This window comes from Aulonocara sp. 'chitande type north' Nkhata Bay, linkage group LG20, assembly GCF_057382095.1.
Source record: "Aulonocara sp. 'chitande type north' Nkhata Bay isolate Kocher_YH1m ecotype deep benthic linkage group LG20, A_spYH_male_GT1.1, whole genome shotgun sequence".
Classification (NCBI taxonomy): Eukaryota; Metazoa; Chordata; class Actinopteri; order Cichliformes; family Cichlidae; genus Aulonocara; species Aulonocara sp. 'chitande type north' Nkhata Bay.
The window spans coordinates 9,547,732-9,560,250 of record NC_141363.1 but is presented as its reverse complement, the minus strand read 5'-3'; the positions used below and the strand labels follow the sequence as shown (position 1 = coordinate 9,560,250).

Here is a 12,519-nt window from a genome sequence, read left to right as displayed (position 1 = left end):
CGGCAGTCAATTGTTTAATTATTTATCTGTGAATGTGTATCTTTTTATTTGAGCTTTTGAAATGTTTAATTATTTAAACAAAGTTTGTCCTACTTGACCTAGTAGGCTTTATTTAATTGCACACCCAAAGAAAACACATTAGTACATTCATATTTATAAGTGACATAATTATCACACCAAACATATTTATTATGGTTCAGGTTGTTTACCGTCATAACATTTTCCAGGGTGAAGCCAGAGTTTTCTGTACCAAGTTCAATGAGCAGTTTCTCGAGTAGCTCAGCCCGACTCTCAGCCAGGCGAGAGGGAAAGTTGGATTTGAAGGGTTTCACCAGCTCACCAGGGATCATCTGCAGGGCCCTGACATCCTTCAGAACAGCAATTTCCTACATGAGGGACAAGAGAAATAGACAGCAAGTTTTAAGGGGGCGTAAATCACGCAATGTATTTGTAGACTTGCACCTGCAAGTCTTGTAGACTTGTAGTACAGAAGTAATGCAAGTGCTATGTACCTCAAACAAATTACAGTGTATGCTTGTGATGCTGCACACGGTAATTTGTCATTCAACATTGGCCTCTGGCATAGGCACAAGTCGTGACAGAAAATACAAGCTGACAATCGGAGTAAAACTGAAGAAGGGTCTTAGAAAACCCTGTCATTGTTTTAACCACATCAGGTGAGTGGAATGTATGTCGGAAATATAGGAAGACACGCAGAAAAGAAGTGTGCAACTGGCCCTCGACACACAAAGAACGATTCAATCAGTCCCTGAGTCAAGCTCTGAACACAATCCAGCAGAAGAGGGGCTGCGAGCTTAAGTCTGCGAGCTACTGAGCGAAAGGGCACCCACCCTTTCTTACTCAACACACGCCCATCCATGAGCACACAGGAACGAATTTGACTAACCAAATACACAAATATACAGTGTACGTCATCTGTCCATCCAGCAGCCAAGAAACATTTTCTTCTTTCAACCCAAAAGTCCAAATGAAAGCGTGCTTGTGCAATAAAGAGAATTTCATAGTTGAATTACAGTTAAAACAGAATAACTGACATCAAATGATTATTGTGCTGCATTATGTTTTGTTATCTTGTTTGTTATCTTGCACCAGTACAGAGCACAAATTATACCTACCTATACCACTCCACTTTGGTAATGAAATCACACAAGTGGTGACTTCAGCGTCTGGGGCCTGTCTGAAGGTTGTGCAGTTTGTTGTTTCTAGCTATCTAAAATGCAAAACTCCCCATAATTAAATTTATTTATAATTGACTGCTTTGCACAGATTCAAATTTGCCTAGCACCTAAAAGAAAGCAAGTTTTCTTCAACCAGTAATACTTGCTTTCATTCAGTGGGTGATTTACAAGACTCTATGCACTCTTGCGAAAAATACACTCTTGCTGCTTCCATAGCAAGAAGCTAAGTGTCCGGTGCTGCTAATCAAAGGCATTTAATGACTAATTGATTAACATCATCATCAGAAAGTGTGAGCACCTCGATAAAGCCAGATATTTTTGTGGTTTGTTGATCTGGAGCATTCGGGTGTGTTAATACAATGCCACAATATTCCCAGCAAAGTTACCAAAAGCTCAGACCATGCACTGCTCAGAAAAAATGAACAAAAAAGCAATAAATAAATAAATAAACAAGAGATAGATTATTCAGACTTTACAGGCCTAATTTAAATGTTCATGACAGTACAATTAGAAAAAGCTAACCGTGAGCTAACCAGAGAATTTACTCGCTTCAGATGTGGTCTAGTTATAAGAGTGATTTAATGTCATGGAGATCTCTTTTAAATATAACTTGTAAGCGATCGTTTAGCCTCCATTTGAGCACACAGACCTATCTTAACGGTTGTCGATTTACATGTCAGTGCATGTGCACTAAGTATATTTAGCAATTAATCAGTTTAATAATGAACCTGTGAAAACACTGCAATACTTTCCCTGAACAGTGCTGCCATCAGACACACCTGATTTATCACTGCATCACTGTTTCCATTCCTTAGTCTTGCAATAATCACTTTAACACTTAAAGTTACAGCATGTAAGAGCCGAAGCGTTTCACTAACTCAATGCCATTCAGCATTTTAAGAGTATGTCTTCTTTCTTTTTGTAGTGTTTAAGCACTGCTGACGTGTACACACGGAGCTTAGTAGTTTCTACTCATTTCCTGACCACTAATATTACGTGATGCAAGTTTATACGTTAATGTCAAATCATCACTACATGAATAGTTCAGGTCTCTCCATCCATGTCTACATCAACCGGGTTTATAAACAAACAAAGCAAAAACTAAATGCACAGCTTGCATCTCAAAGCCAAGCCAGGAGCTACAAAGAACCTGTAAGAAGGAATGTTGTCCTGCGTGCTACGTAGTGCATGCTTCAAGTCCACAATCAGTCACCACACCTTACATTAATTATGCATGAAACTGCTTTGTCCATTGCCTTCTTTTTATGAATGCCTTTAGAAATATTGGACAGATTAGTCATGGCTGGAGTTTTCAATGCTTAGAAAAATTAACTGGACTAACTAGACCTAAGTGTTGCTATGATGTTTTACCACTTTGCCCTTCCTTTTTTTCTCCTCAGTTTAAGTTTCATAGAAGTCATCTTCCACACTCCTAATAGTATTTCTACTTAAGGGGATAACTAATAATTATTTTAAGAAGCATTTTGATATATTTACCAGTATTTAGCCCCAACTTTAAAGTGACATTCTAAGAAAACATCATTTGTTCATTTTTACACTGGAATAAGGACCTTGGATGTTTATGCACAAAGAACAGAAAATATTATACTTTGCAACAACCAATCCAGTTTTAGGGAGATGAAACAGCATATTGTGCTAAAAATGGTGCCTCAATCCAGATATACAGAGGCATCACACAAAAGTAATACTTTTTGGAGGAGCACTGGGAGGAAAGTTGGATTGAATTTTGCACATGTTGGAACTCTTCGGTGTCTTTGATTATAGTGTAGTATTTATTAATACTAATTTGAAAATAACTTTGAATGCAGACTCATGGTGGCTGCCTAAATGAGAAATAAGCAAAGATTTTTACCATTGTGTCATTGTGTGGGAAATTTAGTACTCAACAGGGAAAGCTGTTTAGCTTTAACAAATCCCAGCTATAACATTAGACTGCCATATTTTCTTTATGTACCGTAATTATAAATGGAAAAAGCATGACCTAACTCAAGATGTGACGTTTCAACACACCCACATGCAAATACTATTGCAGTATATTTTAGTGCTGGCTCACTCTACCATTGTTGTTTGGTTGGATATCAAAGCAAAACTTGGAATTTACCAGTAACCTACCAACAACACAAGCATGGGAATAATGTGAGATGACTCATCAAAAGATTCTGAGAATCTGTAGAAATCTCTGTGTAACTTCTAGCTTCACTGTTGAGCAGCTACAATGTCATACCAGACAAGAATAGGGCATTCCTCTGGTGTAAAAACTGTGTAAAACTATGCATGCCAAAGGTTGTTACTGCTGGCATTCTTTTTTCTCCAAGTTCACCAGTTCATCCTGTGAGTTAGGTGACTTTTTTGTTTGAATGAATCATAGGTCAGTTGGTTTTTCTAACATATCATAAATAAAGGTTTTCACTTAGCAAACACACAATAAAAAGAAGATGGGAGAGAGCAGGGTGACACAAAAGACCGAAAGGTTGATGAATAGTGTTGGGTCTAACTGTACAATACCTGTATGAAGGCAGAAACTGTGGCCCGAACGCGAGTAGTGGAGTCTCCGGTCCTGGCAAGCAGATTAGGAAAGGTCTGCTCCAAGCAGTGGGTCACCTCAGCTCGGCCCAGCCCTACACCTGGGATCAGCTGGCTTAGCATTAGCCGCAGCAGCTTCAGCGAGGCATGTAGAACCTAAAGCAAGATCCTTTTGTAATGAAACTTAAAACTTGGTGCTCTTTCTAAAATCTTACTACAATGGTAGCACCATATGTACTCATATATCTCTGTATGGACCTACCGCCTCCCACCAATTAATGAGCAGACACAGTTATTAACATCTATGTTTGATATCTTTTCTCTTTTTGTTTTTTAAAAATATGTTAAAGAGGTCTGAGAGAGACACTGATGCTAAAATCCTCATAAAGAAGAAGAAAAGCCGCAAATTAAGGCTGTAAAAGAAAAAATATTCCAAATTAAGCAGAGTAAAGGTAGTGGAAGATTAAATTAAATTTAAAGTAAATTTTGATCAGATTTATATGTTAAATTAATAAATAGTCAGTATGATTGACATTTTAAAAGTAATAAAAGTTATGCATTTTGCACTAGTGTATGTACTTGAAGACCTAATCGCTGCTCATACATTTGTAATTTATCCCTTGCAACAGCTAAAATAAAAAAAAATCTGATGCGCAACACAGGTCCTACCATTACACAAAAAAGTCGACCCTAATGGCCTAAATAATCGGCATCCCATCTCAAAAATGCCCTGCTTATCAAAAGCCCTTAGATTCCTTTATAAGTGCTGAACTGTGACTGTACCTGAATTTTAACATCAGAACAGTCAGAATTTAAATCATGCCACAGTACAACGAACCTTAATAACCATCAGTATTGTGCTACACTTTTCGTACAGTTAACATTTCATTCAGTAGATCATGGCATTCTGATTGAAAAGTTATGCTCAGTCAGTTTACATGAAAAGTCGTTTTTATGGCAGTCTTTCTCATAGAACTCTGAAAGGAGTCTTCAGATTTTTCAGGTTAGTCCATTTTTTCTTACTATAGGTGTTCCACAGGGATCCAGTCTTATATACCTCTTCTGTTTATGCCATATACTATCTCTGCTACCTATAGCAGCAGAGATAGTATGCATAAACTACCATGCTTATAGAGTTTTTAAAAAAATTATTATGCCACTGACTATTGCAAAACTACAGTCTGCTTTTGATACATTTCCAAAAACAACTAGTCAATCATAAGCTGGGAGAGCTGAACTGGATCTAAACTCTGCTAAAACTGGGTGTGATCTATTCACAAGATTAGGTAAAAGTAAAGAGCCTTTGGTTTATATTCCAACCCTTCATCGTCAGAAATACTTTGGACTTTTTTAATGCTCTTTCTCTTCTCTATAAAATCACTATACAGTAAAAGGTTTTGTCTGTACTTGTTTATAGTGACACTGCATTGTAATAAAAAAGTGTGATGGTACTCCATATCTAAGAGAAAAGAGCAGTATTGCATGTTTATTTACCAAAAGCTCTGCAAAGATTTGCTTACATCTGCCTAATTTGGATGTCAGGTTTCTAAAATTAGCCATTCGCCTTGTTCACAGCTGAACAAACTGGTTTTAAATACATTAGAACATTGTATTAGATCTTTTAGAATTTGCATAAATATTGCCTGGGCACTGTGAGTGCCAACGTCTATTTAGCATATACATTTTATTCAATTCCACAATTGTGTATAAATTTAGGACAAAAAGTATGCAAATGTGTGTTTGGTTAATTGTCTTTGTTGTAACAATCCTTCTTGGCAATAAATCTTATACCATTTATTTATAAGCCTGTTTAAAATAGAAAAAAATAGAATAGTCCTTTACTGTGATTGTACATGTACAACAAAATTGTGGCATTTCCCTGAAACAGTGCCACATTTTGCTTTTATTAAATATCACTATTAGCAATTAATTAAAAAAAAAAAAAAGAACACTTACCTTTCTGTTGAAACAGACATTTCCTTGGCCTTACTGCGTCTCTCAAATAATTTAGATTGTGATGGTATGTCTATATTAAACTTGTGAATTTAAATTTATGAAAGTGTTTCTGTTCTTCACTTTTCTCAAAAAATGTCAATCAGAGGGGGGTCCTCAAATTTTGGCTAGTGTTTTTCTTGCATCACTGCTCTGTTTGGCTGGGCCGAAGGACTCATACACACCCACAGATACACACAAAACTGAAAGCCCAGGACAAGATTGGAAGTAAAGCCACTATAAATGACAGCAAAATTCATGGCATTGCTTACATGGCACTGGAGTATCATCTTTTAGCTTAAACGAAAGGTTCTCCCTACATCAATAAACCTGCTCTTACAAGATTTCTGCAACAACTACCCAAGGTTAGATTCAGAACCAGGATATAATAATATTTAATACAAACCAAGGTTGTTAAGCGTGAATTAAACAAGCCCATTTCTATGCAGTATATTAACCAGTTAACATCTTAATGGAGTATTCTGTGCATCAAAGTGACTAGGAATTATTGCAGCCAAGCCTTTTTCATCCATTTTTACCATTCCACGCAGAAGGATTACAAAGCCATCCTTGTCAACACTATTTGTTTAAAGAAGCTAGCTCTGGGAGGCTGCACGTGGTACAGGGGGAACATTGTTCAGGGGGTGGCTGTATAAGCGGGTGCTGATTTTTAACAATGTTAAAATGTAGGTTAGCACTGCTTGAAACCTATGTAGTATGTGTTAATTGGGCTTATTTTTATGTTAAGATTAATTTCTTTTGAGGAAATGACTCACAGATGTGACTTTATCCAAGAGGGCTTTTTTGACGAGGAACACAGCAGCTCTTATCATGTTCCTCAGCTCTTCCTTGGGGGTGGTGGGAGAGACCTCCAAAAGCTTCTTATACACAGAAAGCAGGGCGTCCACTCTGTAACACCAGGTTTTAGAATATACCCCCGCCACCTGGGAGTGAATGGCAGCAGATTTACCAAGAGGATGAGAATATACATATTAGTTACATTGGTATTGTAGCATGTGGAAATAAAAGTGTGTGGTATATGCTGTGAGATTTAAATGCAGCAAATACTCCAAAGGCATTCACTTATTAATTTAAAACAACTTTTTAAAAGGAAATGGCAGCTATTTGTTGCATGGTCATTCGAACAGTGATGAACTATAATTATAGTTAGCGTGCTAATAGCATCTGTATAAAATAGGCTATTTAAGTGTTTTCAAAAGAGTTCAAAATTTGTTTTTCCTATTATACTTATTTTTTTAACTCGAAGAGTACTTACATTATCCAGTGTTAAAAATAAGCCAACAGTTAGTTGGGTTTTCTCTCAAATATACATTGAAATCTTTCTGACTGGGCTACTTATAAAACTGACTAAATACTAAAAGCTGACAGGTTTTATTTTTGCACTGACAGTAAGAAAGTAAAGTACTCCAGTGACATAAAATAACACAATGCTCTAGGTTTGTTTTTCTTCTCAGTTTTTGAAATACACTATGACTTTAACTGACTTCATACACCCACTATGACCTTGGAACTGGCTTAACAACAACCAGAAAAAGCACAATAACAATAATAATTACTTTTTTTAAACTACTTCTGTTCATTTCGGTATGTACCCAAGGACAATACCCATGATTTTTTGCCAAAATTGTTGAAAACAGAAGCAACTGATTTGTGCCAAAAAAAGGTCAATGCCTTTGCTACACAAAGAGAAATTGTGCTTATGAGTGTAGTCACTCCCAGAGGCCCACTGAGATCCTGACATGTAGGAATATAAACACAGCGCAAAGTTAACAGCTATCGTTGGCTTAGCTAGCTGTTTGTTTCACATATGTTTATCTTTTCTTACCAGGCTTTCTCCAAAGACCTCTATTGAAAGACCAGCCTCTCTCAGCACCTTCTCTGTCAGGGGTTCTGGTTCTCCACTCATTTCAGTGCTCTGTGGAGTCCTTTGCACTTCTGATATCGGGGAGTGCTCCTCCGCAGGGCTCTGAGTGGCCTCCAGTGGCTGATCTTTCCTCTGAAGGGCTGGCAGCGGCCTTTCGTCGTAAGGCACACTGGTAACCTGTCACCAGAAGAAAGCAGAAACTGAAAAAATATTGACACCACATGCTGAAGAAAATATAATGTATATTATATTTTCTTACTACGGCGGTTTGATTTTGCTATACTGTTTAATGTCTCAGCATCCAAAATTATGATGGAAAGTTTAGAGAAAGCTGATCTGCATTTTCCCTCCTGAGAAATACTAACATTCATCTAGTGAAAAGGTCAATCATTCAACATAAGGATGACAATGAATATTGAACCCTCTCTGTTCAAGCCAAACTTCCAGCCAGCCGAGCAGAGTACTGTCTCCGGTGCCCCTGGGCCAACTGGCACACTGCTGCCTAGTGCAAGGCTCAAAGCCCTGCCTTGAGGCCAGGTTGGGAGCCGCTGCAGTCAGCCAACTGTTGCACGCTTTTAATTAAATAGTGAAACCTAAACCTGCACTAGGGGTAGTCTTAGTAGGTGGTGAGTAAAGCACAAAGGACCCCACTGGTCATAATCTCCTTGTGTGCCCTGGGTTTCAACACTACACAGGAGACTTTTTCTTAAGGTGCTTTCCTATTAATATTTTTTTATAATAACACAGGAGTTCATGGAATTCAGAACAATGTGCACAACTGGACCAATAAAAAAATCTTTGTGTTTATAATCAGTGAAGATTGTCATGTCTAAATAAGCACTGCTTATTTAGAAAAACTGTTGTTTTGATTATAAAGTATGTTTGAGATGGACACGTTTCATGCATTATTTCTATAACATCTAAACACATTTGATACAGGAAGATGCTTACATCGATTTTGAGTACAGCAGCAGGCGTACAAGGTGTGTCAGGTTGGCTGCTCAGGTTGGATGTGATAGATTCTTCAGCTAATTGTTGGTTTTTATGAATGTCTGGATTTTTCCCTTTGCTGATTGTGTCTGTGGATACAAGAGGCTTGGTATAGACTGAAGAACGACCTGAAGAAGACAGAACAGGAGGAGAGTACTGGGCCAGGGTTGATTCTGCTGCCCTCGTGACCTGGTGACATGGAAAGATAGAATAACAGAGATCATTTTAGATCAAAAAGAGCCATGAATAATGCAAGATTTCCCCCGCATATTTTCTCCATCTTTTACAAAACAATAACAGCCCACCTCGCTGTTACCAAACCAGTAGCTGTTGACATACCATTGTCATATCCAGCAGGTTGTGTACTTCCAGCTGCTGGTACACACTCTTCCTGTACTCCTCCATCAGCTCCTTCTTCTTTTTGGCCAGATCATAGTCTTCCTTTTCAATCGCACATCGCTTCTCCACATCGTATCTAGCCAAGCGCTCCCCGACCTGGAAGTGCAAAGAATATGGAGGTAAAAGCAGCCCTGCAGCTACACTGTGACTCTACACTACAAGCTTGAACAGATGAGAACAATTTACGAGATAAGATTTATGTCAATTTGTACCTTTAGTGACTGCAAGTCTATGTACTGTTTGCTGCGTGCTGTTTTTTTCTTCTTCTCCTAAATTATAATTTGAGCTGTCAGGAGAGATAGCTCAAATTATAATTTTCCATCTTGTAAAGCTGCGCTATTGGTGAGAGATTTACTACACTTCAAATCATGAGCCATTATTAAAAAGAATTTGCATTTAGTGTTGAGGAGGCTATGGGTCTTTATTTATTTGTTTATTTAATTGACATGTTCTTTATTGGAACAAACTATGAGTGTCACCTGACAGGTTTTACAGGATGTAAAATTGACATCAACTTCAGAAACTCAGACATAACATGTGAATGAGGAAATTCTAGTGAACTAAATTCAGTAGCTAATTTGTTGCCAACTGAAAGAGTTTCATGAACTCTGAACTTGCATCTACTTACAAATCTAAGTGTAAACAGAAAATCTGCATCTTCAGTTTGATGGTTTTCATACGAGAACTCCTGAAAAACTTGTGCAGCTCAGGACGGGCAGTTTATACAAAGCTGACCTTTCTGACATGTACCACACAGTGGGAGACCGTCTCACTATCAGAATGACCCCATTTTGATTAGATAAGGGACCTGCCTGGACACAGCAGGGAAGAGTCAGCAGACATGATGCCCAATGAAATCACTAAAAAATGACCAGTGTTGTTCTCTTGTGTATATGAGAGAACATGTAACAGTGAACATGGAATATGGAACTGATAAAACAAAACTATTAGTGTCACCTGACAGGTTTTACAGGATGTAAAATTGACATCAACTTCAGAAACTCAGACATAACATGTGAACGAGAAAATTCCAGTGAACCAAATTTATTAGCTAATTTGTTGCCAACTGAAACAGTCTCATGACCTCTGAACTGTTTCGATTCAATTCAGCTAAGATATATAAATATATGTGTGCATTCGTTCAACATGAGTGGTCTGGTAGTAGATCAGTGACCATCTGTGGAGGCATATCCATGAAGGGACGCACAGCCTTCTACAGGCTAGACAACGGCACCCTGACTGCCATTAAGTACCAAGATGTCTGTTGACAGATGGCAGTACAACAATGCCTAGTGTCATGAAAGAATTGATAGCATTGACTTGTCTGACCTAAATTCAATAGAACACCACTGGAACATTATATTTTGGTCCCTCTGCTGCCACCAAGTTGCACTGAAGGCTGTCCAGAAGCTCAGTGATGCCCTGGTTCTCCAAGGACAGCAAGTGCTGTCTCATTAGGAGGATGCCCTGATGTTGTCAGGTTTACATGCAAGCAATTGGGGACCACACAACCTATTTAGTACTATTTTTAGCTGCTGCAATGAAATTTGGACTAGCCCGCCACATGTTTTTTCACTTTGATTTTAGGGGTGTCTTTGAATTCAGTCATCTGTAGGTTGATAATTTTCATTCCCATCAAAAAATGTGGCCTCCATTCATCCCCAGCTCGTTACCTTCTCCATGTCAGTTTAGACATCTCACATGAGTTTTCCCATAGAGATCTGATGTGTTTTCTCAGCATTTCTTAAATTTTTTTGAGTAGTGTATAATTTGACTGTCCAACGTGAAAGAAATACAGCAAGCCAAAACCTTCTCTTGTCTTCGTCTTGTATGTCCCTGCGTTTGTCAGATATCATGTGACATCATAAACCATTCTATGACATCCTGAGGGTGTGATGACAAGGGATTTACAGGATGACTACCTTGGCAACCACCGCTTTTATGCCATGCTAACAAGGTGTCTGAGTGGGTGTGTATGTTATCCAGTTACAGAATGGCTTGCAGTTGGAGATGGGAGAGAAAATATCCAAGTTCTCCCTTGCTGCAGCTGTCGAGCTTATTAAGAATTCATGGTCTGCATGGTAACGTTTTAGACAAAGGAGGTCTGCAACAGGAATCTGAACAATGTTTAACAACTCCTGTTACAAACAGTAGTGAAATAAATCTAGATATCTGTGAAAAAAGTGGTGCAAGTGAGTCCACAATTAAACTAAATTCCAGCAATACAGTTGTTGGAATTTTCTGGGAAAGCCTGTTGTTGGAAATAGATGCATGAAGTAAGGCGGGGCATTTAGCATATATTTGCTTGTCCATCTTTACATCTGTCTCTTCATATACTATGTGTGTGCTACAACAAAGACTTATTGCCCAAATTTACACTACTATCCGAATGCCATAGCTCACTGTACAGTACCTATTTATTAGTACCATGATCTAATTCCTAGCAGCTACAGTACCTTTTGAAGGTCAGCAATAGCCTGCTTTAAATTCTTGGCTTCCTCATATTTCTCTTGCCGGACCATCTCTTGTTTCTTTTGGTCCAGGAGACGAATGATGTGGGCAACTTCGGGGTCCTGGTACATATCAAAGGCCAGATCGTCCAAGGGGGAAATGGATTCACATTTGCTGAGTTGAAAACAGGACAGACGGATAACAAACATTGGAGAAATTAATTATATGGCTTGACACACCTGTCTTGTTGAAGCCGAGATCATTTCAGTGTATTATCTCTTAATTGTGCAATTCTTCACCAGCCCCCAAGGGATGCTTCACCTCTAGGTGAAACATCCCTTGGGGGTACATATTAAAAAAACATATATTTCAAAAAGTGTTTTTTCCCTGTACTGGCCACCACCTGCATCATCTACCAATGCACGTGACCTTCAGTTCCTGATTGGTTGTCTTCCAGACTAAATGGCTTTGTTACACAATGTTATTGTCACAAGAAAAAGAAACCAGGGTTCAATGACTTAGCCTCACCCCATGAAGGTCGACTCCAAGGCAGCCTCCAGCTGGGTACTGTTGAGGTAGTGTTCGATCAGCTGCTCTCTGCTTGGCTGGGGGTAAACAGATGGACAAATTACACACACGTGCGTACTGTGTTGAGGAAGACATGACTTTTAATCCCACTGGCTTATCCTAAAACTAATGATCCCTCTGCATCTTTAAAATGTGTTGATCAAACAAAAGTACTGCACCAGCAACCACCTGGATCTTACAATGGTATTAAGATAAGAACACTAACTCACTCAAATACACAAACACATGCAAACGTTATCATCACCCTCAAGGCTATGGCCATATGGAGACTAAGAGCAAACACTGCTTTTACCTTGAATACTAAGCAAGGCATTACACAAAACATTGCCACTGATGACATTCTTGCTCATTATCAGCAGAATTAAACTTAATAGTAAAGAAGACAGACTTTTTCACAGAATATTGTTCCTTCACAGTAATGTGTAAGAACAGTCATACCATGTTGCTCTTATGCTCTCAATAAGAAAAAAT

The 12,519-nt window shown here is 38.4% G+C and overlaps 1 protein-coding gene across 4 annotated transcripts in view; it reads right to left on the bottom strand.

Annotated features, from left to right (window-relative positions):
* Positions 1 to 12,519, bottom strand: part of cep104 (centrosomal protein 104) — a 35,950-nt gene that overhangs the window by 18,143 nt on the left and 5,288 nt on the right. For all 4 annotated transcript variants that reach the window (XM_086276159.1, XM_086276162.1, XM_086276160.1 and 1 more), the window contains 8 exons: positions 11,989 to 12,065; positions 11,466 to 11,634; positions 8,950 to 9,105; positions 8,572 to 8,799; positions 7,582 to 7,797; positions 6,512 to 6,679; positions 3,726 to 3,899; positions 210 to 386 (listed from right to left, as the gene is read on the bottom strand). In XM_086276159.1, coding sequence (XP_086132285.1) covers positions 210 to 386; positions 3,726 to 3,899; positions 6,512 to 6,679; positions 7,582 to 7,797; positions 8,572 to 8,799; positions 8,950 to 9,105; positions 11,466 to 11,634; positions 11,989 to 12,065 — 1,365 coding nt within the window. The remainder of the gene's footprint in view (positions 1 to 209; positions 387 to 3,725; positions 3,900 to 6,511; positions 6,680 to 7,581; positions 7,798 to 8,571; positions 8,800 to 8,949; positions 9,106 to 11,465; positions 11,635 to 11,988; positions 12,066 to 12,519) is intronic.